Genomic DNA, 26,399 nt, shown 5'->3' with positions numbered 1-26,399 from the left:
CCCATAGACAGGGTGGTGGCAGGTTCTGGTATGGGAAGATCAACATTCCTCAAAGAGGTGGTTGACCTCCCTCTTGAATCTAACTATCCCCGAGTTTCAGCTGGAATGAAGGATCTGTTGCAGCGCCTTTATTATCCTTCAGGTACTGCTGTGAGAGGACTCACTGGAGCACATGTGGGGAATGGTGATTGGTTGCATGGCCCCCCCAAGTGCCCCATCGAATAAATACTCCTATTCTGACGCCCTAAAAGGAAAAGTAGTCACACGACTGACTGAGAAGGGTGGGGGCCAAGAAATGCATCAAGACAAGATCCACTGTTCTTTGGGCTTAGATTATCAGATTTGCATGAACCGGCCAAATATTCTAACTATTTTAGCGGCTATCCCAAGCTTGGCTTTGGTGTCATCGGCTGATATTGGGAGAGTTTCCTTCCCAGTTAGAGAGGATTTGAGCACTAGTATTATGGCTCTATCCTCTCCGCTGGTAAGAGAACTAATTTTCACCCAAAAAGAAACGCTGGCAGGATTGGGTTTTGAAATTTCTCCGATACATGAACTAAATAGGGGAATCCATCAGAATGGTATGAGTCAACCCACCGCTAGCCTTCCTAAGGTTGCCGCTATTTCTGCTAAATTGGCCCAGAGCGGAGTGCTGAATGATATGGATTGGGCATCTATCATCACCTCCTTATGGCAAAAATTGGTCCCATGAAAAGGATACCCCTTTAGGTGACCATTTGAAGAGTATAGCGTATGTTTGAAATCTTGGAACACCCGAGGCAATGTTCATCTTTTTGCTAATACTGTGTGTAGGAAAATGTTGAGAATGGCCAATTGCATTTGTCTACAGGAGACATGGTTAACTTCAGCACCCACTCTGGACGGATATTGTTTTCATCCAATCTGCTAGAGATGGAATGGGGGCAGACCATCGGGGGGCCTCTTGACTGCTGTAGATGTCTCTCTTGGCCTCAGTGGGGTGGTAATGGCGGACTTGCCCTTTGGCGCCTTGGGGGTTGATTGCAGGTCGGTGGATGGTTCGATCAATCTCCTATTGCTCAATATTTACTGGCACAAGGGTATTGAATTGGTTGATCCATTTGTGGACGGGCTCTGCCGGGTGGTGGATGAATGGATGGAAATTCACCCAGAGGGTAGGGTCATAGTTATGGGAGATTTAAACACAGATTGCGCTCATTCTCACAGATTATGGGAACTGGAAGAGATCCGTGGGGGTAACTCAGAGAAGCAAGTGGCTGGACAGAAGTGGAGAATAGGTTTGGGCGGTAGGGGGCTGTTCCCATTGGTGGGAAAAACCACTGAATTATGGAACTCCAGTGAATGGCATACATGGCACAGAGGGGACAGCTCATTCTTGATTGATTATATTATTGTAGACACTTTCCTAATGAACTCTTGCCTGGCATTTGAAATATTTAAAAACGATTGGAGTGACCACTGCATTCTTACGGCACAATTTAATTGGGTTCTTAATGTTAGAAAATGTCGGCAAAAATTACATTTGACCACTAAGGCAGGGCGTAATGCTGTTAAATGGACTGAACCGAACATTCATTCTTTGAATTCCAACATATGTCATGTACTGAACTGTTCGACTTACAATTGGAAACTTCAAAATTTCAATGCATCTGAGTTCCAATCGTTTGTGGGTCAGATGACAGACAAAATGGCCCCGAGGATGAGAGCAACTGGCCCCGGTCAAGTTAGGCATGCCCACTTCAATAATGTCTATGATGCATCTGCAAAAAAGATCTTACAAAGATCAGTGAGCAAATTGGGAAGCTCAAGCACTCATATAAAAACCACTGCAAGTCGATCAAATCTGTAATGTTTCAGAACGATGCAGGAAAGATGCTTGGGATCCTAATTCCTGCAGATGTTTGGTGAATGGGCAGGACCCAAATTATACAACCGGTCAGTCGAACTCGATATCAGAACAAGACTGGATTGAGTTCTTGGGGAAAAGATTTGGGAAATCCTCTATTGACCCTCCACTGGTTTTGGACCCGACTAGAAGGACAGGTGGAATCCCCAAGTTGAATTAGAAACCATCTTAAAACTGATCTCCAGATGAACAGCCTCACAAATAACACCTTCAAGGACAATCCAAATTTGTGGGCCCAGCTGTTACAACTGCAGTTCAGTTATGTATTGTCCTCAGGGGTGAGTCCCGTATCTTGGAACACAGCTCATGTTGTCCCACTCTTCAAGTGTGGCAGCAGGACTGATCCGGCAAAGTATCGTCCAATTTCATTAATCGATGCGGACTGCAAGATCTTTTCTTCCTTCCTGCTGTCACACTTGGAGGAGTGGGCCCATAGGTGTCACCCGTTAGATCAATTCCAGATGGGTTTTAGAAAAGACCACTCGACCAATATAAACAGGATTGTCCTGAAGTGTGTGCAAGAGGCGGCATGGTTGACAACGGGGGGTTGCACGTATATGGCCTCAATCGACCCGACGGCCGCGTTTGACCGGGTTGACCGGGGCAGATTATGGCTAAAACTAGCCAGTTGGGGCCTGCCTGCCGGGCTCTTGAGGTTAATCAGCGGGGTCTATGAAAATTGTTGGGTCCGGGTTCGCTTGAATCAAGGAGGAGATCTTTCAAGGACAATTAGATAATTTCAGGGGGTCAGACAGGGTTGCACATTGGCACCCTGGCTATTCAACCAATATTTTTCAGATGTAGCACCCTCGCTAATTAAAGAAGGACTCCTGGCCCCTAAGATCGTCAAGCATATAATTATTTGGCTTGCATATGCCGATCTATTGATCTTTGATAATACCAAGGTGGGGCTGTAACGGTCTCTTACTAACTTTGAAGCATATGCTAAAGCCAATTGATTAACAATTAATCCTTCTAAAACCCAAATTCTATCTTTTAGGAAAGCAAGGGTAAAGACTTCTGGCTACATCGGTAAGCTGGGTGAGACTCCTCTGAAATTGGTTGAGAGAGTGCGATATTTGGGTTTAAATTTTTCTGCTTATCCTGGCTCTAAGGTATCAATTGAGCCCCTCTTACATAAGGCGAAACTGCTAGAAGCGCAGGTGGTCAGGATTGACCGAAAGTTTGGTAAATTTTCTCTGAAACCGGCTCTGATATTCTATGAGGGTAAAATCATACCTAAATTAATTTATGGCCTGGAATTGCTTCCTGAGAGAGTGAGTGATACATTGAACCGTAAAGATGGCCGCATCTGGAGAAGATTGCTGGGTATGCCGAATATGATCCCGATCTCTGCTATCAAGTTTGAACTGGGTATCGTATCGATGTGGGCACGGGTACAGTGGGCCTGTGTATCCCTATACTCAAAAATTAAAACTGCAATGGCAAACACACTGTACCATCTGCTGGATAGAAACCTGGATTTTTCGTACACATTGATTTATTCAAGGGATCGATGGGAGGCCATACTTGAGATTGGGATGTCCACTGAGACCTTGATTTCTAACCCTATTTGTGTAAAACAAGCATTAGTTAATTTTGATTGGTGTCAAACTGTCAATAAATTTCACTATTATCCCCCTTTACTGCATTTGAATCACAAACATAGAGCCCGTGGCTCCACCACCAATGTCATTTTACAATTTCTGGATAGACGGTATCGAGGTATTGTCCTTAGGGCTAGATAGAATGTCCTACCGCCTACTAGAGACATCTTAGTCAGAAGAGGGCTGATATCGGCTGTTAGGGAGAATTCTCTGTATAAGCTAATTTCCCAAACCTATTGAGTCCCCCAGCAGCTTTGCTGGATTTTTGGGGTTTATTTTTTTTCTCCTTCTAAGAGTGAGACTCTTTTTCTCCCACTCTTAGGCATGATTTGAGTGTCCCTTGACTCTGTAATGTGTTTTATGGGCTATGGGGTCTTTTACTCCATAGGGCTTCATGTGTTTTTGTTAAGTGTGTTACACAGCACCCTCAGTGCAGTAACACAGGGGTGTCATAGTGACCCCCAAACATAGACTCCATACCCTGGGACTGACTACTGTCTCCCAGGGCATGTAAAGTCACCATTGACTTTGCTAGTCTCAAATTGTGAACAGAACCAGTACAAGCCATCATATTGTGGAAGTACTGGTAGGGGTAATTCGATTGCCCCTGGGTCTGTTTTTCAAGGGGGCACTGTCCAGTCCCCCCTCGTCGAGTTTCTGGTTGGGGGCAGTGGTTACCACGCAAAATATTCCACCGGAATATTTCCTATGGGATTTTCCCATTCATTTTAAACGCACTATTTTTTTGGTGCAAGTTAAAGATACCGCCGGGTTATTTATTTAATATTTATTCCCCGGTTGGGTCTTTTTGCCAGGACTCAGTTTTAAAATGGCGTTTGTGTTCGCCTCTGTAACTCCAACCCAAGTCGAGCCCTTTGTTCCACTTTTGGCTGGCTTCTACACAGAAGCCTCCAAAAGTGGTGCCACTCTGTCTGGGTCTACAGGATGCGTGGGAGGGGGGAATAGGCACCCTGGACTGAGTTGCCTCGGCAACTCAAGTCGCACTCTTGTGTGATTGGCCCAGTGGTGAGCCGCCCGGCTCACCACTTAGCATGTTTGAGTGACAGCTAGGACTGATGAATGGGGGTTTTCTGCATAAAAGCAAGGCTTTGGGGACTGGAACTTAAGTCGCCGACACAGGACCTAAAGAATCCGAAGAGGGAGAAGCTGAGCCGACCTGCAACGACGACACCACCGGTGGAGCCCTGCGGAACAGAGTCACCACTTCCCAACGACAGAGAAGATCTTCTTCCAGGAGAGTCTTCTTCCTTTGAACTGGTGGGGTTAACCAGTTCACCCTCTTTTCGCCTTCCTGGATCGTCTCGTGGTCGAATCGCCCGTGCCCAGCACCCCGGCGGCCGGATAGCCACGCTTCACCACTACCGCGAATAAAAGGGTGGTACCATTTAACCACGAAACTCTGCGGCTGGTTTCTTCCCTGGCAGTGCAACGACCCCCAGCTTTCCTCCACGTCGAGATCTTCTCTTCCCCTGGTTGAAGACCCGACGTGCACCCGCTGCCAGGAACAACTGCCCCCGCTGGAGATTTCTCACCATTTCAGGTACTGTGTCCCGCCTGGTCTCCCTTGCAACAGACTGTTCAAGGTGTCCCGTAAATCCTTGACTCTCTATCCTGGGGTGACCTTGGACCTGTTAACTAACACTTCCGAACTGATCTAACTCCTTTTTGAACTATCTGCAAAGACTTTTAAAGTGTACTCCAACTGTGTGATCTTGGGCACATTCTGCCTTGCTCTCGCCAAGAGTGGGCCTGGCCTATGAACTTTTTGCTTTACAGTAGGCCCTGCCTTTCTTGACTTGCTGTGGTTCTTTAAAAAGTGTTGGTATTGTGTGTTTTTCTATTTCTGCCTTTTCTCTCCCTTTTTAAATAATTATTGGAGTGCCATCTTGGTTAAGCGCTCACCTCTGTGTTGATAATAAGTGGTGTTCTTTTCCTAAGACTTGTCGAATAATTAATCATGGAGGTGTATATATTTCTAGTGACTGTGTTTGAACTTGCTTGACATATTAGTGCCGGTGTACTTTTACAAGTGTGTTTTTAAATAAATAATAATATACTTTTATATCAAAGCTCTGGTCAGTGTTTGCTTGTGCTACTGTATCTTTGTACCTAATGTGTATGACAATGCATTACTTACCGTAAAAGCATTTCTGATGGTTGTATCTGCTTAGATTCACATGCTGTGCATAGGTCCGACATCCAGTGGTCACTGCGGAGTATTGCATTTTTTTTTGTAGTCGAAAAGGGACGTCGACAAGGCGTGTCTGAAACACTATCCCTATAGTGACGTGCGTTGTACCCACAATCCCTCACGCGTCGAGGTCCCTCTGTTTGTATTTTTCTGCCCTGAGGGAGCCTTCTAGACGTGAGTGAGTACAGAAAAGAGAGATATAAAAGGAAGTCTATGTTCCTTCCATCCGAGCGGGGAGGAAGGGTGGGCGCTTGTGAATCTAAGCAGATACAACCATCAGAAATGCTTTTACGGTAAGTAATGCATTGTCTTCTGATGTTTGTTAATCTGCTTAGAATCACATGCTGTGCATAGACTAGCGAGCAGTACCCGGAGTTGGCGGTGGGTTATGAGAAGGAACAGTAAAGAAAAGATGTCTTAATACTGCCTGTCCCACCTGGGAGTCAGATCTAGAGTGTGCATCTAGACAGTAGTGTTTTGTAAAGGTGTGCACCGAACTCCAGGTAGCCGCTTTGCAGATGGACTCAAGGGGAACATTTGCAATGAATGCTATGGACGCCCCCGTGCCTCGAGTAGAATGTGCTCTTGGCCTAAAGGGCAGTTCTCTCTTAGCAAGAGTATAGCAGAGAGTGATGCATTGAACAATCCATCTAGAAATAGTGGACTTAGAAACTGCATCCCCTTCTCTTCCTGCTGCCACCGAGACGAAGAACTGATTAGTCTTCCTCAGTGGTCTGGTTCTTTCCATGTAGAACATGACCGCTCTGCGGACATCTAGTGTGTGCAGAGTACTTTCTCCCAAGTTGGAAGGATTTTGAAAGAACGCTGGTAGTTCAATAGCCTGGTTTACGTGGAATTTTGAGATGAATTTCGGAGCAAACCTTGGGTGAGTGCGTAGAACCACCTTATCTCTGTGAACTGTAACGAAGGGGTCTAGAACAGAAAGAGCCTGAAGTTCACTTACTCTCCTGATGGAGGTGATAGCTATTAAAAAAGCAGTCTTAATAAAGAGATGCTTTGTGCATGGGTTCGAATGGAGAGCCCATGAGTCTGGTAAGTACCACATTAAGGTCCCATCCGGGAGCTGGGTCAGCTATCGGGGGGTGTATTCTCTTTACTCCCTCCATGAAGGCCTTTATAACAGGGATCTTCCACCACGACACCTTGAGTTGGGAAGTGGTGTATGCAGAAAGTGCCGCTAGGTGGACTTTAATGGAATTGAACACTAGACCTGAATCCAATAGGTGGGTCAGGTATAGAATAATATGTGTGGGAGAGCAGTCAATTGGGTTGATGCTTTTACCCCTGCACCAGATGACAAACCTCTTCCATTTGCTAGAATAGCAGTGGCGAGTGTTAGGTTTTCTGGCTTCCCTGAGGATGTCCATGCATCTTTGCGGGAGCTGTAGATGTCCGAATTCTATGATCTCAGGAGCCAAGCTGCTAAGTTCATGTTTTGGGGGCATGGATGTAGGGTCCTGCCCTCGTCTTGTGACAGCATGTTGTACGGGCAGGGGAGTTTCACTGGGGGAGATAGAGACATCTCCATCAAGTGAGTGAACCATGGCTGTCGGGCCCACATTGGGGCCACCAGTATCATGGTTACTTGTTCCTGGTGCATCTTGTGCACCACCTTGTTAAGAAGGGGAGTCGGGGAAAAGCGTAAACAAATTTCCCTGACCATTCCCCTTGGATTGGTTCTGGGGGTACCTGGAGGCGTAACTTAGGCATTGTGAGTTCTCCAGGGTTGCGAATAGGTCTATTTTTGGGAATCCCCATTGTGTGAAGACCTCGAAGACGATGTTTTCGTGCAGTCGCCATTCGTACTCTTCGGGCAGGGGGAAATCTCTGCTGAGTTTGTCTGCCAGCAGATTGAGTTCCCCTGGTACATGTTGTGACAGTAGGAACATGTTTTGTTTGAGAGCCCACTTCCATATATTTTGGGCCAGTTTGGACAGTCCTGGAGAGTGGGTTCCCCCCTGCTTGTTGATGTAATACATGGCTGTGGTGCTGTCTGTAAGGACCATCACTGTCCTGCCTTGTAGGTGTTCCTGGAAGGCTTTTAGCGCCTTGAACACTGCTAGTAACTCTAGAAGATTGATGTGTTTGGATGCTACGTTCGGAGTCCACACTTCGTGAGCAGTCTGATGGGATAGGTGAGCCCCCCATCCTGTGAGGGATGCGTCTGTGGTTAGAGTGGCTTCCGCCGCGGGTGTGGGGAAGCCACTCTAACCACAGACAGGTTTTCCTTTGTCCACCATTGTAGCGAGAGAACTAAGGCCTGCAAGACCACCACTAGATCGTCCCACAGTCCGCTGGCCTGACACCACTGGCTGTTGAGCCACTCTTGCATTGGGCGCATGCGCAGGCGCGCGTGAGGTACCAAATAAATACACGACGCCATCATGCCTAGCAAGCGCATTGCTTTGCGTACCGTCACCTCTCGACCGGTCACATATTGAGGGATCTGAAACAGCATGTTTTGGACCCTCTCTTTGGAGGGGAAGACGAGGCCGTCCTTTGTTTGAATTAGGGCCCCTAGGAATTGTTTGATTTGGCTGGACTTCTTTTCGTTGATGGAGAAGCCCAACTGGAACAAAAGGTCTACAGTGATTTGGGTATTGGAGCAGCATGTTTCGTGAGAATCCCCTGTTATGAGCCAGTCGTCGAGGTAAGGGTAAACTGGGATGGACAACCTGCGCAGGTGGGCCGCTGCCACTGCCAGCACCTTCATGAATACCCTTGGTGCTGATGCTATGCCGAAGGGTAGCACTCTGAACTGGTAGTGCTTGCCCTCTATCATGAACCGGAGGTATTTTCTGTGCGCTGGCAACATTAAAATATGAAAGTATGCATCTTTCATGTCCAATGTTGTCATGTAATCTCCCTCTGATAGCAGTGGGATCACTTCCTGTAAGGTCACCATACGAAACTTTTGGGGTTTGATAAACTTGTTCGCTGGGCGCAGATCTAATACAGGGCGCATGGTTAGATCCTTTTTGGGTACAAGGAAGTACACTGAATAAATACCTTCCGTTACCTGAGATAGAGGCACGACCTCTATGGCTCCTTTTTCCAGCAGTTGTTGTACTTCTTGGAGAAGGATGGCAAGATGTTCCGGTGACATGCGTCGTCCCCTCGGGGGTTTGTATGTTGGGGAACTGTTGAATTCGATGCAGTATCCGTGGGCTACGGTGGAAAGTACCCAGCGGTCTGACGTTATACCCTCCCATGCTGGAAGAAAGGATGTTATCCGGCCCCCGACCGGTGTTGCATGGGAGGGGACGCGAATCTTCGCGTCACTTGGTGTTGTTGGGGGCTTGGGAGCCTCTGGGGGTGGACCCCCGGCCTCTTCCTTTGCCCCGGCGCTGGCCTCTTTGGCTGTACTGCCCACTATTGGTCTGGAAATTGGTGGCAGGGTACTGTTGCTGCTGGTTTTGTTGTTGGCGTAGGCCACGAAAAAAGCGTTTGTTGCCATAGCCGCACCTGGTAGAGGGCTTAGAGATTTGGTCAAGAGTTTTGATAGTATCAAACTCTTTTTTAGCCATCTCCAGAGCCTCATCCACCGCTTTCCCGAAGAGGTTAGAGTCTTCAACAGGTTTATTTATTAAAGAAGCCTGTGTCTCCGGTTTGAACCCTGAGTTGCGCAGCCATACGTGGAGTTTTAGGAGTATTCCCTGAACCAGGGAACGTCCCGCTGTTTCTGCCGCATCCAGAGAGTTCTTTACAATACTCTGGTTGACCTGGGTTCCTTCGCCAATAGTTGTAAGCAGGCGTGTACGTAGTGGTTTCGGCGCTTCTTCTGCGTCTTTGCGCAGTTTGGCCCACTGCGCATCCGCATAGCTAGCGAGCAAAGAATTGTTGTTCGCAATTCTTGCCGAAAAGGCAGCCGAGGATGTAACTCTTTTTGCAACGGCATATAACCGCTTGCCCTCCTTGTCAGGTGGTGCCTCACTGGTGGAAAGTGGTACCCCTGCCCTCTTTCTTGTATTGGTTACTACCAGGGAATCCGGAATGGAATGTCCCCTGATGTACAGCGGGTCTGAGGGTGAAGGAGTGAAAAGTTTTTCAATTCTAGGATTGACCCCTCTGATTAGTGCGGGTGTGGACAGCGAAGGGATGATTCTTCTCTTCACCGAAGCGAGGAGGGGAATGGTCTGACTGACTGGGGGTTTCTCCTTAATTACTCTTTCCACAAAGTCTAATTCAGGAGAGAGCTCCCCAGTGTCCAGTTCGAAATGTGCTGCTGCTCTGCGCAACAGGGCATTGAATGTGGGCTGATCGTCAATGGGAGACGTGTTTCTAATAGGTGAATTGTCAGGAGGATTTAGGTTCAGGACATCAGTGTCGGAATATATTGATGGGGATTGCCAGGGATGAGAAGGTCCTTCTTCTGGATTTTCTCCGAAGCCTTCTCCTACCAAGTCTGGGCTGTCTTCCAGACCTTCCTCCTGGTTCCGTCCCTCTTCCTCGTCCATAAAATCATCCTCTTCCTCAAAGTAATGTTCCTCCCCAGTGAGGTCATACACACTATGGAAGTCTGAGGCTGTGTCCTGGTGGGGATTGACTAATCTCCGAATCTTGGCCCTGGGGTCCTCCTGAGGCCCTTCTCTTATTCTTTTGGGAGTGGGAGGGTTCTGTGTATTCATAAACCTCTCCATTCTTTCCATGCAGAGATGGAGCCTCTCCATGGTTTCATGGGGTACCCCTCAGCGGTCTAGCGGGGGAAAAATAGTGTCTTGTAGCTGAAAACGGCTCAACCTCTCCCACAACGTCGAGGAAAGTGTCCCGTCGCCCTCCGAAAAGCCTTCAGGTGTGTTGGGGGTCCCCTCGACTGAAGGGGGTAGTCCCTGCCTTTCTTCGGGCTTTTTCGGCGTGTCTTTCGACCTCTGCGTAGCGCTCGACATGTCTTTCGGCGTACGCTTGTGGGCGTGGGCTACCACGATCCTCGCCAAGCTCTCAGCGACTCGTTTGTCAGCGGAGGGCTGTGGTTTCGACGTTATGGGTGTCGATCGCTCTACGGCGGCATGCGCTTTCTGCTGATGCGATTTGGGGGCGGCGCCCTTATTTGCCGAAAGCCCAGTCGCTGGTCGCGGCTGCGGTTGCGAGAGGGGCTTCGAACCCGAACGGTCCGAGGAGGCCGCCGGTGGAACCTGCGTCTCCTTGGGCGCTGATGCTCTCTTCGCCTTCGACGAAGAAGAGCCATGGGTTGTGTGCTTATGTGTGGTCTTGTGTGCGTCAATGTCGCCGGGGTGTTCATCCCCATAAGCAGGGCGTGAGCCGAGCCCGTCGGGGCCGGGGACAGACGACGAAGCGCGTGTGCGCTCTTTAGGGGGGTTTTCGACTTCCGTAGCGGAGGTCGTGGTATCACGTTCCTCGTCACTGTCGGTGGTAGCAACGGTGGGTGAAGCGTCGGCCTTCGACATAGCGTAGGCCGCCCACCTCTTGACCCTACGGTCTTTTAGAGTCTTAGGCTTAAGAAGCCGACAAGCCGTGCAACCTTCCTCTTTGTGATCGAGGGGCAAGCAGCGGTTACACCGTGAATGCTTGTCCTTCCAAGTAAACTTGCCCTTGCAAAGCGGGCAAAACCTAACGGGTGTCCTCTCCATAGCCGAGGCAATAAATCGTGATAACCACCCCAAGGGAAAGGAAGGGGAAAAGGAAAGGCATTCTCAGAAAAGAACCAGAGATGTCCCACGACCCCCCACTCTCCCTACTGTATATGGCCTGCGAGGCCAGGCCACGTGTTCGGCAACGCCGAAGGATCTCCTCCGCTCGTCCCCTCCGTCGAAGATCTTGCTCGGCGGAGACAGCTTCACAACAGCGTCGAGGGGGGGATCGATATGTTCTATATTAATATAGGAAAACGACCAAAGGTCGAGGAGATGAAATCTGCAATGTCTCTCGAGGAGCTCCGCGTAAAGGCGACCAGTAGCTGGGCGGAAAAAAACAATCTGAGGGACCTCGACGCGTGAGGGATTGTGGGTACAATGCACGTCACTATAGGGATAGTGTTTCAGACACGCCTTGTCGACGTCCCTTTTCGACTACGAAAACAAAATGCAATACTCCGCAGTGACCACTGGATGTCGGACCTATGCACAGCATGTGATTCTAAGCAGATTAACAAACATCAGAAACTCTATATACTGCCTAACTCTTCTTGAGAGAAGTCTGACTGCTCAGCCACAGCTACCAGGTAAATCTGGGTTTTACAGACTGCTACCAATTGGGTTTACTGCTAACCCCTGTAGTCTTAAACTTTTTGCAGTGGTCCCAGGGAACTGCACAGGTTTCTGCCTAACATCGGCGGACCGATCTAGATGCAGGTTTTGCTGGCAAATGAGGAGTCTTTAAAACATCTGGTTATGGAGTGTGTGACCTTACTTCCACTTACGGTTAAATACCTGCAGCCCCTAAATGTCAACTCCATTACATATGAAGAAGAGTTGGCATGGAAAAGATGTCTGAACATTCAAACTATTCATGAGGGCTTAGCTCAACCAGATTTATCAAAAGCTTAAGTCTATAACATTGAGCAATGTTTGTAATTTTTTTTTTATTCTCTGCTTTTGCCCATTCCGTAGGTTCATTTTTTTTATCCTCCAGGTATAATTTATTATAATGTTTTCTGCACTTGTAGTATTTACTGAGTTGGAAAAGACTCCATGTAAAGTTTGGTTATAATGAATATTGTACTCACTATTTTCGTTTTTTTTTTTACTGTATTTCTCATTTTTACTTTGTTTGTATTAATGGTGCAGATGACTTGGAAGTTGTTTTCTTTTATCTTTGTGCACTTTTTATCTTTTATATTTGTCTTTGATGTTTTGTAAAGGTTTGAATAAACCATATACAATTAAAAACATGTTTTTAAAAAAAGAACTACACTGTAAAAGAGAACACAGTGATAGTCACTATACCTAGGTCAAAGGGGGGTCCTGTTGACAGGATACTAACGAACAAGCAGGACATTATTACAATGAATCTCTGCAGCACATGCAAGTGTAGCTACAACCCACTTTGTGATTTCAGCTACTACCACGGCTCTTGCAGGATAGATATTGGTGGCCAGGGTTTAGTAAAGAGGTACAACAGTACATAGCAAATTTCTCCATATGTTTACAGACAACAGTGGACAATTCCCATAAGCCTCCAGTTAGCACACTAACCAGGGCAACAGTACTTTTTGAATGCATGTATATGGTCCCATAACACCTGCCAACAAGTACAAATATTTGTTGGTCGTGGTGGACTCGTGCAGCAGATTCATGGGGCTAATTCTTCAGAAGAAAGCGGATTGTAAGGAGGTCATAAAGGGTTTGCTGTCCTTAGTAGCTATGACAGCACCACCATTTCTGCTACAAATTACTCCAGCTGACAATGGGTCAGCCATTTCAGGCAAAGTCTTAAGATAGGCCCTGTCAAGCTGGGGTTGTTTTTTGCAGTTCTCTAACCCGTTTTGCCCACAAGCTAATGGCGTTGTAGCGAGAGCCAATGGGATAGTAAAGCATGCCATGACTAAATGCATCCATCCTTCTGGTGGTAACTGGGTGAACCTACCTCGCCTTTCTCAATGTGAGTGTAAAACACCTTATGAGGGAATCGTACCATTACTGCGACTTTAAAATGTCACCCGGTATGAAAACTGCCCCTTTGCGCACTTCAAAAATCCTGACCCACCATTACTGCGCTTAAGCAGAGCAGGGGTTGTGGGGGTGTCCGTCGCCCTCCTTGGTCTCAGTAACGGGAGTCGGGGGTTGCGGGCAGGGGTGTCCCCTACTTACCATTACAGTAAGCGGGAGACAGGAAAAAGGAAAAAAAGGACCAAGCGGCGTCAGCACCACCCCACATAAGTGGGAGGAGCTGACACTGCATGGGTACAAGGGAGTCGGCGGCGCACACTTAAGTGCGCCACGGTAAAGGTAAGTGGGCGTTGAAGGTTTGTGGGGAAAAGTGATCTATCTGATCATTGAGCTGCACCGTAATTGCCGTCAACATTTTCATTGGCGCAGTTACGGGCGGTGCAGTGACCATATAGATTCCTTATGAGTTGCTGTTTGGCACTCCTATGAATATATGCCTGACTGACACCATCCTTTTAGTTCACTCAGAGGCCAGACCAGCTGCTTTTCATACATCTATTAAGAGACTCCATACATGGTGAAGAAGCAGTTCTACAGCAGCAAGACAAAGACAAGTCACAGAATACCTTGAGGTCTGGGGACTACGACCTAGAGAAAATCCATGAGAAAGAAGTACTTGGACCGTGCTACAGACCTCCTGTGAAGGTATGAAACTTATTGGCCCAATAACACCTGTCCTACCAGCCCTGCCTCCTAAAAAAAGGTATTCAACAGGTGTCAGTCGACCACCTTAAGCCAGGTCCAGAAGGGTACGCCACTGTTCCCGAGGGAGGAGACTATCTTGAACAACCTTACCAGCAGGCAAGAATAGAAGAGCATGTGACATTAGTAATAACTCCAGAAACCTCTGAAACATATGAGAAAATGTCTATTTTTCTAGGAACAGATGACCATAAACAAAGCCAAGTACGAAGTCCATTGTGAAGATGAGGATTTTTGACCATCCAAAGTGCACAACAACCTGCAAAATAGTTGTTGGAGCAGTGATACTGTTCTACACTTTGCTGTGGATAAGTCTTCTCACTTTTTTGTCATATTGACTTTGAGACATTTTATAATCCCAATGGAGATCCCAATGATCAGCTGACAGTTGAACATTTCAACTTTAGATGCAGCACATACTCCAGACCCAATACACAAGAGGGAGTTGTGGGTGGCTGAGATGGAAGGAGTCAACACAAATAAGCATATATGCACTAGAGTTAGGGTAATTCTGGACATGCCAGTATAAAACCTACAGTGGGCTTAGTATGCAGCTCCAGGTACATACGCTATCAGTGATAGATGAATCTAGGATAGCGATGCCTAAGATGCACAAAGACACCTTATGGGACCTGATGAGATCCAAGATAGAAGCTTCTGCTCAAGGAGCACAGTTGGATTCTGAAGATGATCTAGAAAAGTTAGAGGACATGGAAGACCATGCATGTTTTGTGAAATATTGGGACACCTTTCCATTCTAGAACCGAAAATCAGTGCAGTGGTTAGACGCAACCTACTGGGAGCATTGTCCTCTTCCTTTTCTTAACTCACCACAGGTGTACAAGAGTTAAAGGTACAATTCCCTTACGTACCAAAACCCAAGGTGAAGGGAGAGCGTATAGCATAAAATTCATATATATCCCCCCCACCCCATACCCGCCTTCCACAGTTTATGTGGTCTACACATTCTGTGGTGTATGATAAAACATTCTATGCCACAATTACAGAGAACACATGACAAGGCACAGTCCCTCCTAACATGTCACAGGGGTTGGGAGAGGTTTTGAATCTTGGCAAGCACTTTGAAGGCCTCAGAAAGTAAGTAGACACAGACAACTGGGGAAAGTTTGGGCTACAAACCTTTATTAAAATCACAATAAGGTTGGGAAAAGCCTAACTTGCTCTATGCTAAGGTGGGATTTCCCTACCTAACAAACTAATGGTAGTCTGTGTCAGGAAGTTCAAAGTAAATGTCTGTCTGTGTTCAAAACCTATACTTGCCCACGCATCTACTTGATTAAAACGTGTAGGGATGCCAGCGTAAAATAAAAGTGTTCAAACAAAAGTTCAGAGCTTCTTCCAGCTCTTGGTCGGAAAAGAGGTTCTGCCTTCCCCAGGATTCAAGACAGTTCAGTTTCAATCGAAAGGGGTTCCGTTCCCCAAGCTTTCAAGTCTCTCACTGTTTCCAAAAGAACAATTCCTCTGGATACTTCCCAGTTTTCAGGCTTCTGTGTCTTTCACAAATTTCATTTCTTTAAGTTAACACTATACAAGCTTTTCATGACATTCAATCCCAAACTTATAAATGAGTTGAGGGGCTTTTCTTTAGTTGGGTGTACTTGCTCTAGGTGCCATTGTCGGACCACACGGTCCATCCATTACAGGTCACACAACCAACACACCTTATTGGCTTCTCTTCTACAGTTACAATGCAACTGCTTCAGCTCAACATTGGTATTGGACTTCTACTCTTGCAGCTTTTTCAATAATTGTTTTGCCACCATTCATTCACTTGTGGGAATACCATATTTTCGCCACGGCTTCAGCTTTCAATTTATACAGTTAATCTTTTCCTTATGGCTCTTGCCAATGCTTGCTTTCCTCAGATTCTACAATTCACAGTTCCTTAGATTCTTTGCAAATGATTGTTTTCTTTAGTTTACATAATTTACAGTTCCTTTGATTCAGGGAACGCTTTTCACTGCTATCCACCCAAATGGCCTTCAATCATAGTTACTTTCCTTTGGTTCGTTATTCAGAACTTCAAATTAGTCACATTAATTCAAACGACCACAAATTCACAGTTCACTCTCCTGCTGGGAATTTGCACCCTGTTCACAGGCTTATTCCAGTGGCGTATCTAGGGTTGGTGAGACCCGGTGCGGTAACTCATGGTGTCACCCACCCTAGTGACGCCACTGTGACTGCACACTGCGAGAAGGTGGAGCTGATTAATTACTATTTAGAGTGGACCAGGGGTGATGTTATTTTATCAGGTGAATTCCGTTATTAAAACCCAGTAGAAACTATTTCTTAAATGTCAATTGGAAGTTTACTAGCATTCGCTGCTCGTAACTGACAGGGAGCCACTTACAATATTCCACCCCTGCTGTAACCAGTGTCTGCTCACCCAGGTTTTTTACTGGAATGCAGATTGCCTTGTTTGAAATTCCACAAAGTCCCTCTTTTTTTGCCCCCTCTTTTTCACACCATTCCTCATTGCTTCACTCCTCATAGACCCACTTTGCAGTACCTCTACCAAAGGCAAAACTAATTACCAAGGTTTTTAAAATCTATATATCACTTAAGGTGGTCACTGTTTTACATACTCCCAAATGTGCTCCTTATGTAGAGTGAGGCACAGAGAGATTTGCCCAGGATCACACAATTTTGCTAAATCCAGCTCTGTTTCCAAATGGTACCGATTGTGAATGTTAGCATGTGAGACACAGAGTTGTAAACATCAGGCTGCGTCGCTTCTAGACAGGATTGTGAAAGCTAGCAGGTGCCACACTCAAATGGAATTAGGAAGGTTAGCAAGAGCCAAACTTAGAATTGTGAATGTTAGCGTGTTAAATGTCATATAACCCACTAACCAAAAAAACTCAAACCTTCTGCATACTTATCTCACTCAAAAAAACTCACACAACCATCTCCTGCACAACAAATGCCGCACGCACTTCACAACACTGCAACAACACATAACCCGCACGAACAGCACATGAGGACTGACATCACACTCACACCAATGCTCAGCACTCGGTGTATACCGAGTTGAAGCTGCCAACAGAACACCACTCCTCTTACTATCGTACTCCCTCTTCACCTTAATAACCCATTCCACCTTCTCGTTTACAGATCCGCCAGAGCGCATGGGGACCAACTCCGTTGGTGACGGTACGCGGTACAAATACTTTTAACATTTAACATTAACCTCTCCCTCTTACACAGTTGGAGGACACCAATATGAATGGTCATATCAACCCCTCTTACCAAGACGCCAAACCCCAATACGTATTGCTCACTGGGAGGAAATGCTTGGAATAACTATAATTGTTAACCAAGGGACCGACCAGAGACAGCAGACCACCCACCCCCGCCCCATCTCAGCACCCACTCAACGTTGAAGCCTTGATTTGTTTTACTTTTCTGTGTTTGGCAGCGTATAAGAGGGTATAGAAACAAATTGGGCTGAACAAGGATGGGTTGCTTTTAGAGGAAAATGAGCGCAACAGATAATACATATGTATGCAACTCTAAAGTATATACCTTACATACTGCCACTTAAAGTCCCCCGCCCTGATTTGCTGACCTACTGTCGTCTGGCACTCCTTTCCCTAGGGTCCTCCTGTCTGCTTCGAGACGCTCTGGGAGTCAGTGGAGTGTATTTCAGGGGCCAGAGTCCAACCCACTACAGAATAGCTGGGCCTTTGAATATATATGAGCCTTTTCTGTTGTGGAAGTCATGTGGCAGGAGAGGCTTCCCAAGGCCCCAAGCAATTACTGTTATTACAGCGGCCACATATGCAAAGCTTCCCCAGATTACTGCTTGGCATTAGGTGTTCGCACACAGAAGCGATATACGTGGGGATATCTGCCTCGCGCTTTGTCTGTGGGCCCAATCGCAGTGACGTTCCTTACCTCCAGCGGTGCATGGGAGCCTTCCGGGTCTCCCTCTGGTCCGCCTATCCACGGCTCTGCGCTTCTCTCCGCTCCCGGGCTCAACAGCTCTTCACCTGCGCTCCTGCTGAGCCCGGCCTCCCGGGAGGGCGGGGGGGGGGGGGGTTCAATTCCTCACAGCGGTGACTGAGCAGAAGGGGAGGTGGCGACGAGAGGAGGCAATGACTAGAGGAGCAGAGGAGGTGGCAGAAGAAGAGGGGGAGGTGGCGGAGACCTGCGCTGATGGGGAGGTGGTAGAGACCGGCGCCGAGGGGGAGGTGGCAGAGACCGGCGCCGAGGGGGAGGTGGCAGAGACCGGCGCCGAGGGGGAGGTGGCAGAGACCGGCGCCGAGGGGGAGGTGGCAGAGACCGGCGCCGAGGGGGAGGTGGCAGAGACCGGCGCCGAGGGGGAGGTGGCAGAGACCGGCGCCGAGGGGGAGGTGGCAGAGACCGGCGCCGAGGGGGAGGTGGCAGAGACCGGCGCCGAGGGGGAGGTGGCAGAGACCGGCGCCGAGGGGGAGGTGGCAGAGACCGGCGCCGAGGGGGAGGTGGCAGAGACCGGCGCCGAGGGGGAGGTGGCAGAGACCGGCGCCGAGGGGGAGGTGGCAGAGACCGGCGCCGAGGGGGAGGTGGCAGAGACCGGCGCCGAGGGGGAGGTGGCAGAGACCGGCGCCGAGGGGGAGGTGGCAGAGACCGGCGCCGAGGGGGAGGTGGCAGAGACCGGCGCCGAGGGGGAGGTGGCAGAGACCGGCGCCGAGGGCGAGGTGGCAGAGACAAGAGCAGAGGGCGAGGTGGCAGAGACAAGAGCAGAGGGCGAGGTAGAGGAGACAGGAGCAGAGGGGGAGGTAGAGGAGACAGGAGCTGGGGGGAGGTAGAGGAGACAGGAGCAGAGGGGGAGGTAGAGGAGACAGGAGCAGAGGGGGAGGTAGAGGAGACAGGAGCAGAGGGGGAGGTAGAGGAGACAGGAGCAGAGGGGGAGGTAGAGGAGACAGGAGCTGGGGGAGGTAGAGGAGACAGGAGCTGGGGGAGGTAGAGGAGACAGGAGCTGGGGGGAGGTAGAGGAGACAGAAGCTGGGGGGGAGGTAGAGGAGACAGGAGCTGGGGGGAGGTAGAGGAGACAGGAGCAGGGGGGAGGTAGAGGAGACAGGAGCAGGGGGGAGGTAGAGGGGACAGGAGCAGGGGGGGAGGTAGAGGGGACAGGAGCAGGGGGGAGGTAGAGGGGACAGGAGCAGGGGGGAGGTAGAGGAGACAGGAGCAGGGGGGAGGTAGAGGAGACAGGAGCAGGGGGAGGTAGAGGAGACAGGAGCAGGGGGAGGTAGAGGAGACAGGAGCAGGGGGGAGGTAGAGGAGACAGGAGCAGGGGGGAGGTAGAGGAGACAGGAGCAGGGGGAGGTAGAGGAGACAGGAGCAGGGGGGAGGTAGAGGAGACAGGAGCAGGGGGGAGGTAGAGGAGACAGGAGCAGGGGGGAGGTAGAGGAGACAGGAGCAGGGGGGAGGTAGAGGAGACAGGAGCAGGGGGGAGGTAGAGGAGACAGGAGCAGGGGGGAGGTAGAGGAGACACGAGCAGGGGGGAGGTAGAGGAGACACGAGCAGGGGGGAGGTAGAGGAGACACGAGCAGGGGGGAGGTAGAGGAGACACGAGCAGGGGGGAGGTAGTGGAGACAGGAGCAGGGGGGAGGTAGTGGAGACAGGAGCAGGGGGGAGGTAGTGGAGACAGGAGGGAGGTAGAGGAGACAGGAGCAGGAGGGAGGTAAGGGGGACTGGAGCAGGGGGTAGGTAAGGGGGACCGGAGCAGAGGGGGAGGTGAAAAGAAGAAAAGAGGAGGAGAAGAGAGGTGCAGAAGAGGCAACAGTGGTAAAATTAAAAAGGAGGAGGTGGTGGATATACTAAGATCATCAGATGGAGTGGTAAAAGGATGGACTGGAGAGTAGGGGAAGACCAGGAAAGACCACAAGCGAAGAGTATTGAGGGAAACACATACTCCACAATTATGAGGCCTGTGTGCAAGTGGGCAGAAGGAACATGCATGTTGCAGGGCATAAAGAAAATCCAGTACTAGTCTGCTAGACCTAAGGGGGTAGGGAGGAGACTTTCAGAATGTCCCATTATTGGATGAAGAGGAAGACAATAAGGATGGGTTGGGAGCCCACCGTTGGCTAGGAAAGGTAAGGGCCCCAGCAAGCAGCCTCTGGCACAACCTACCACTGAAACAGATTTGGACGCCCAATTATTAAAAAGCAATATTCACCTAGTAGTCTTATTCCTATCTGATCAACATTCAACTGGTGGGTTGGAACATGTAGGAGGGATGCTAAAAGTTAGGGACATAAATGATGAGCGGTACATTTCTTGGAGTGGCAATTTTTAATTTGATAGTTTTGGTCTCACACAGGTGACAGCGCGAAGGCATCAATATTGAGTCTGTGGTTGAAGATGCTCTTTTAACTACTGAAGCTAAGATGCTGAACACATTTGCCTAAATGTTAGCTGGGGAAAGTAGAAATTACTAAAAAAGGCTTGCATCTCAGATGCTGAGGACATTTGATTCATGCAGCTTATTTACCAACACTTGGTGAAAGGAAAAGGTACCCATAGACTGGAAGGACAATAGTGATGCAACCTGGTCAGAGTTTGGAGAGGGTGGGATTGATGGGCCAACATTCTTGGCCATCCTTAACTGAAGGCAGACAATTCTTTTAGGTGCTAATATATTGATTGACTGGATTGTTAAGCTGATATACACACAAATTGTGGATTTATATGATTTGAGACCTGTCAGGAATTGTAGGGTAATTGAAAGAAAATATTTGCCATTGCATTGTATACGTATTTATGTAACATAAACCTTTACTCTGAACACAACCCAATCGGGGTATTGTTAGATAGTGGATAATAAAAAGTAACTGAAGCCCTAACAGCTAAGACATTTGGTTGCTGGACTTTACATTGTATTAGAGAGTGGGGTGACAAGAAAACAATCAAGTAAATAAGTGCCCACCATATCAGACACAAACACATTATTTCTTATTAAGATTATAATCATACCTGCAAAAAATGAGCAAGTACCATGTTCATGTACATGTCTTCCTCCTCCCTGCCACTTCCCATGAAACACAGGTGCTCGCCTCCAGCTATTGAACCAGACTCTATGGACTGCTTCTGTGCTTCAAGTAGAGACTTAACAGACAATGCAAATTCGCCTGGGTTTTGAAGCATCTATAAAACAAATTATAATAGAAGACCATACATATATATCATACTATGTGGAGGATCAGGAAATCAAATCACATACAAATTAGGAGCATTGGCACATATAATAAACACTATTTGCATTACACCAAATTAGACGCCGAGAGCACTAAACTACCAACATCACAACCTAAAACAGGGGTAGCAAGTAGCAGTCAGTGAATGATGTAGAATTGGAAATAATGTCAGTGAATGATGTAGAAAAGGAAATAATGTATCACATGATGGTGTTTCATTTGACCCTTGGCCCCCATTGGCATCCCACTTCTTTTGAGCATCACAATATCACAGCTGCAGTGATGTAGATTGTCTGGTGGTTTACTGTGTCAAATACCTCTGAGAATCAGGAGAAACGGAACAGGTGTGCACTGTCCTGGGATGAGAGATGATTTTGCCTGAAAGATTGGTGCTGCAGCGCAAACCCAGCTATGAAAGGGGATGGAGTCTGCCTCAATTTGTAATAAACTCAAATGAAAAAATAATCCTTGCAGGCTCTGACTTTGCACTCCATATTCATTATTTGCCTTTTCTTCTTAAGTTCTTTTTCTTCCAACTATCCAAAACCGATTTATGTTGGGTTTATCACAGCAAGTAGTAGACATAACCTACAATAGGTAAAACTAATAAATGACTAGAACAAATGAAAGGTAGGCAATAGAGTCAAAAAGAAGAGGACCCCAGAAGTTGCAGTTGCTACCAGTTGCCTCCGGACACCCCTACCACCAGTTACTTTGATCCAAAATGCCAAACCATCAGTTGCATGACAGGTGATGAAGGAAAAGGGTAGTTCGCAAATGTGCCTGTATCTCCGATGCTGTATATGCAACTGAGGCAAAGACATATATCAACCAGAGTCACATGATAATATGGCCTACTAGGTAAAGCCCAGGAACTGCAATTACAAATATAGCAACACTGCTAATTATGTCAATTACCTGCAAAAATGTCACAAAATCGGGGAAGTCTAGCACTTTTTGCTGCGTGTTTGCATTCAGCCGCAATGTTAGGAAGGAATATCTTTTTGCAGCTTCCTCTCCATTGACATCAGCGGACAGCCCCGACATTTTGTTATTCTTTGATTCCTGTCTTGACTTTTGGAGGTAAGTAAAGCCTTTTTACTTTATTTTCCCTGTTTAGCTTATCTGTTTTGTGTGCATTGGCCAGCCCCCTAAGGCTGTCAGTATAGGGAGACCCTCTCTCTCTTTTTGAAATTCCTTCTATTTAAGCAGTAACATCACCTTACAGTGAGATGCAGGAGGGGTACTTTGTATCTCTTTCTTTCAGTAGCATATTTGTTACTTACGCAATTGTCCAACACGCGCTGATGGGAGCAGATATTGTTCTACCTTGTTTTTTGTTTTTCACATGTGCACTTTTGCATTTTACTGCATAGAGCCATTTGGGGTCGTATATTCAGTGTTTTTCAGCTAGCTCTTTGACAATCTTGTCCTTTCACATTCTTCCTGCATTCGCAAGTCAGGAAACAGCATATATAAAAAGCCCTTTCCGAGTCAAAGCCTCAACCTTTCTGGGCAAAGCAGGGGTGTCCCAATCCATGCTCTCGTCAGGGATATATGTATTGTTGGGGAGATGTGCTGCAAGAGAGCAGAGAGAGGGAGGTAGGTAGTTCTCTCTCTCCCGCAGGAGCCTCCCACTGGAACGGCCTCCCTGCTCCTCTCAGCCTTGAGCTGGATCTCCTTAAGTTCAGGAAGCGTCTCAGGACCTTCCTTTTCTCTTCTACCTTTTCTCTCTCCCTCCTCTGCTAATGTCCCCCTCTGCCGCATTTTCAGTGCCTGCCTGGTGCCTTCTGAGTCTTACAAGGCACCACTCCCTCCTCGCTTATTCTACCCAGGAACTTGTTCTCCCCTGCCCCCCAAACCCCATTTTAACCTGCAGTTGCACTACACGTTTCTGAATGGAACTTTTCAGGCCTCCAGCTTGTGGCAGAACAGTCCTCCTGCAGCTGCTGCTCTCCATCTCCACGGGAGAACCTTCATGGGGCAGTTTCTTTGTCTTTGCCATGGGAGTCCTCTGCCACCAATGGTAGTAGTGTTATTTGCTTCTGCCCACTTCATTCATGTCCTGGGGTCACCAGTCATCGAGGAACACCTGGTGGTCTGCATCTCTGGATGCCTGGGTCATCCAGCTGCTAAGCACTATAAGCCGTCTCGTCGGAGCTCAGAACTGTCATCTAGCCATACCCAAGCCCGAATTCGAAAACTACCACTGCAACCATGACCCCTGGTTCCCCCTTGAAACAGAACCAACAATAGAAGTGGACCTAGTGACTCTAGGAACCATGTGGTGGTTTCTAGTGGTGTTTCTACTTCTTGTTTACTCCACTAAAAGGATTTATCTCTCTTGGTCAAAAAAGGGGCACATGTTTATTTTGCTCTTTTTTCCTCACATATTTTACCACAGAATACCACGGAAGACCACCCTGGCAGCCCCCACAAAGGGTATGAAATTAAGGGGAGCTGGAGTTTAGCTCCTGCTAGTTGCCTAGAAGAGCCTAATTAGCTTGAAACCAACATCTACCAAGAGCTACTTCTGGCTCCCCAGGCCAACTGATGTTGAACAAATACACTATGTGTGTTTGGGACAATCTATAAATAAACATTAGGACACATCTACATCTATACAACATTTAAAGCATAAAGGGTCATGAATATTGGACATAATTATCTGTTTGCATCTCAATTGAAAGCTAGATTTGCGATAAGCTATGCTCCCCAGTATTAGCTTCTGGCAAACTGTTATTTCGATCTCTGCCACCCGACTATCCCCCTCGATAGCCCTCACCCCCAACCCAAAATCAACATTTTGGTGGTAAAATTCGAGCCAAAAATGAGAAAAATAAATTGGTGCACTTTCTGGTCAAGCATAAGACCCCAATACCATTTAAAACACCTCCGATTACCTAACAAGGTGACTCTTAAGGGCACTAGCTCTTCTCACCTTAGTAGGCAAGCACTACATGACTGTTAGGGGGGTTATTTTATTGGGCAGGGTATATTGTTTTCATTGCATTTCAAATACTTAGCTTGAATTTCAATTACTTTTTCATTACTTACCTGTTTACCGCACACTATGCATCGTAACTGAATCATTTTCAAATGGCTTAAAATTAAAGTGTTTGTCATCTCGAGTAAGATCACCCACTGTAAATGTATATATGTGTACAGTAGTAGTTTGGTAGTAACACTCTCCTGTTTCAATATAATAGGGTGTCCCCTCAAAACCCTTACTCAGGGCTGGTTCTGAAAATCCACAAAGAAAAGCACAGAAGCCACAATATGATTTTAATGATAACATCCTGATCCAAAAGCCTGGTCTACCGATATGCCCTCGTCTATTGAGGATGTCATTCTGGCCATCTGGATGGACTTTAGACCTTTCCAAAGGAAGAAAAGCTCAGACACTGTGCAATGTTAAACTGAATCTCAAGTCTTGTCCGACAATCTGTCAGCAAGTGCCCACCCTGTGCTTAGAACAGGAAAGGGGTGCTGAATATTTATGCAAACCTCCCAAAAAGCGTCCAATCAGCAAGAAAAACCTAAGATTATGTCAGACACCAAGGCGAAAGGACAGAACCCAGTGGAGAGCAGGCAAAGGCGATGCAGGGGAGCACTCTGTCCTCCATATTGGACAAGCTAGTGACAGACACTAATTCAGCTGGGTCAATGCATTACTTACAAGCCAGTTCCACGTATGCCCCCATTATGATATTCTAGAGGTGATGATCTAGAGGCCTTTTCCAAAACTCTGGGAGGATCGCTGAAGCCAAAAAGTGGGAGGAATCCAGCTGGCCCCATTATGTTGCATCTTTCGATGGGAGAGCTCCAGGCACCAATGCCAAATGTTAAATGCAGAGAAACGGAATAAGTTACTCTAAGAGACGTAATTTTGGAGAAACTGGAAAGAGATGGATAATATCAATGACAGCACTGCAAAATATTAATTACTTACCCTTAGTAATGTTCTTTTGACTGGATGTTCCTCCCACGTATTCCTCATCTTTGATCTATTCGTAAGTCTGCTTGCAGCCTCAGAATGTATGATCCCATAGTATCGGGCGTTGTGCGTCATCGACTCGTGGCGCTCAAAGGCCTCTGTCCTGTCCTCGACTGTGACGTCGACACTGATACAAGTAGCTTGGCAGTACCCATTGCCTCAGTTCTAGTTTTTTCCTTCCACTGCTCAGCCGTCTTAAAGGAATGACCCAGATGTTGAAAGAGAGGAAGGTGTAAAAACACAGATTCTCTGCAACATAGAGGGCGAAGGGGTGGCTAGGCATGGCATCGACAAGATGGCTCCCTAAGAGCCTCCAGTGAAGAGAAGGCAGCGAAGTTCACCTTTCACAGGCTCTCCATTTTTGCCTGGAAATGCTATGATGAGCTGCGTGAGCTCCCGCGCTATCGGTCTTGTGGCCCTCTGGTGATGCCCGTAGCCCAAGGATTGCAGCTAATGATGTGTGGGCCATTGGCTACGAGGAAGGCGCCGGGTGCGGCGATCCTAGCATGAAAGGCTGCTGCGTGGCCTCCGACAAGGTCTGGTGAGCGACTGCAGAGGGCTCCACTCACACCTGGGACCCGGTTTGCTGTGCCTGTGTTTGAGCCCTGATTGCGTGCTGAGGAGCTGCAGAGACAGAGGCCCCTGTGGTGCCGTGATCGGCCCTGCAATTACATGGACGCGTGAGGCGCCCCGCTATTTCCAGCATGGGCGGGCTGCCATGTGTGCCACACTCGCTGGTTCTGCGTCGCATGGGACGGTGAGGCGGAGCCCGGCATCATCGGCGGGGCAGCTGTCCCACCAACCACTGTGGGACCAGGCCCGCTGTTACGGCGGAGCCAGTATGTACTGTACCATGATCATGCAGTAAAACTGGGGCTGGTGCGTGGAGGCTCCCCTGTGTACTACATACACTCGTAACAGCCCGACTCTGTCCCTGGAGGGTCCCCGATCATCAATGCTGAAGCTGCAAAAGGCGCCTCACCTCTACGGGCACACCTCCAACTGTGGGGCCCATCACCATACAATCATACGTGCTATACTGAGTGCCCAGCTGTGCAAGCCACAAGCCATACTTTATGCAATAAACAAAAGTGCCCATATGCTCTTGTATTTCAGTGATTGAC

General features: G+C 47.8%; 1 protein-coding gene across 3 annotated transcripts in view; it reads right to left on the bottom strand.

The window, feature by feature from the left end:
* TBC1D23 (TBC1 domain family member 23) overlaps nt 1-26,399 on the bottom strand; it is a 1,631,981-nt gene that overhangs the window by 669,462 nt on the left and 936,120 nt on the right. For all 3 annotated transcript variants that reach the window (XM_069637239.1, XM_069637242.1, XM_069637241.1), the window contains exon 11: nt 21,058-21,228. In XM_069637239.1, coding sequence (XP_069493340.1) covers nt 21,058-21,228 — 171 coding nt within the window. The remainder of the gene's footprint in view (nt 1-21,057; nt 21,229-26,399) is intronic.

The sequence above is a fragment of the Ambystoma mexicanum genome, chromosome 7p, assembly GCF_040938575.1.
Source record: "Ambystoma mexicanum isolate Mex_15411 chromosome 7p, UKY_AmexF1_1, whole genome shotgun sequence".
NCBI classification, from domain to species: Eukaryota; Metazoa; Chordata; class Amphibia; order Caudata; family Ambystomatidae; genus Ambystoma; species Ambystoma mexicanum.
The sequence above is the reverse complement of the archived record's forward strand: the minus strand, read 5'-3'. Positions and strand labels throughout refer to the sequence as shown.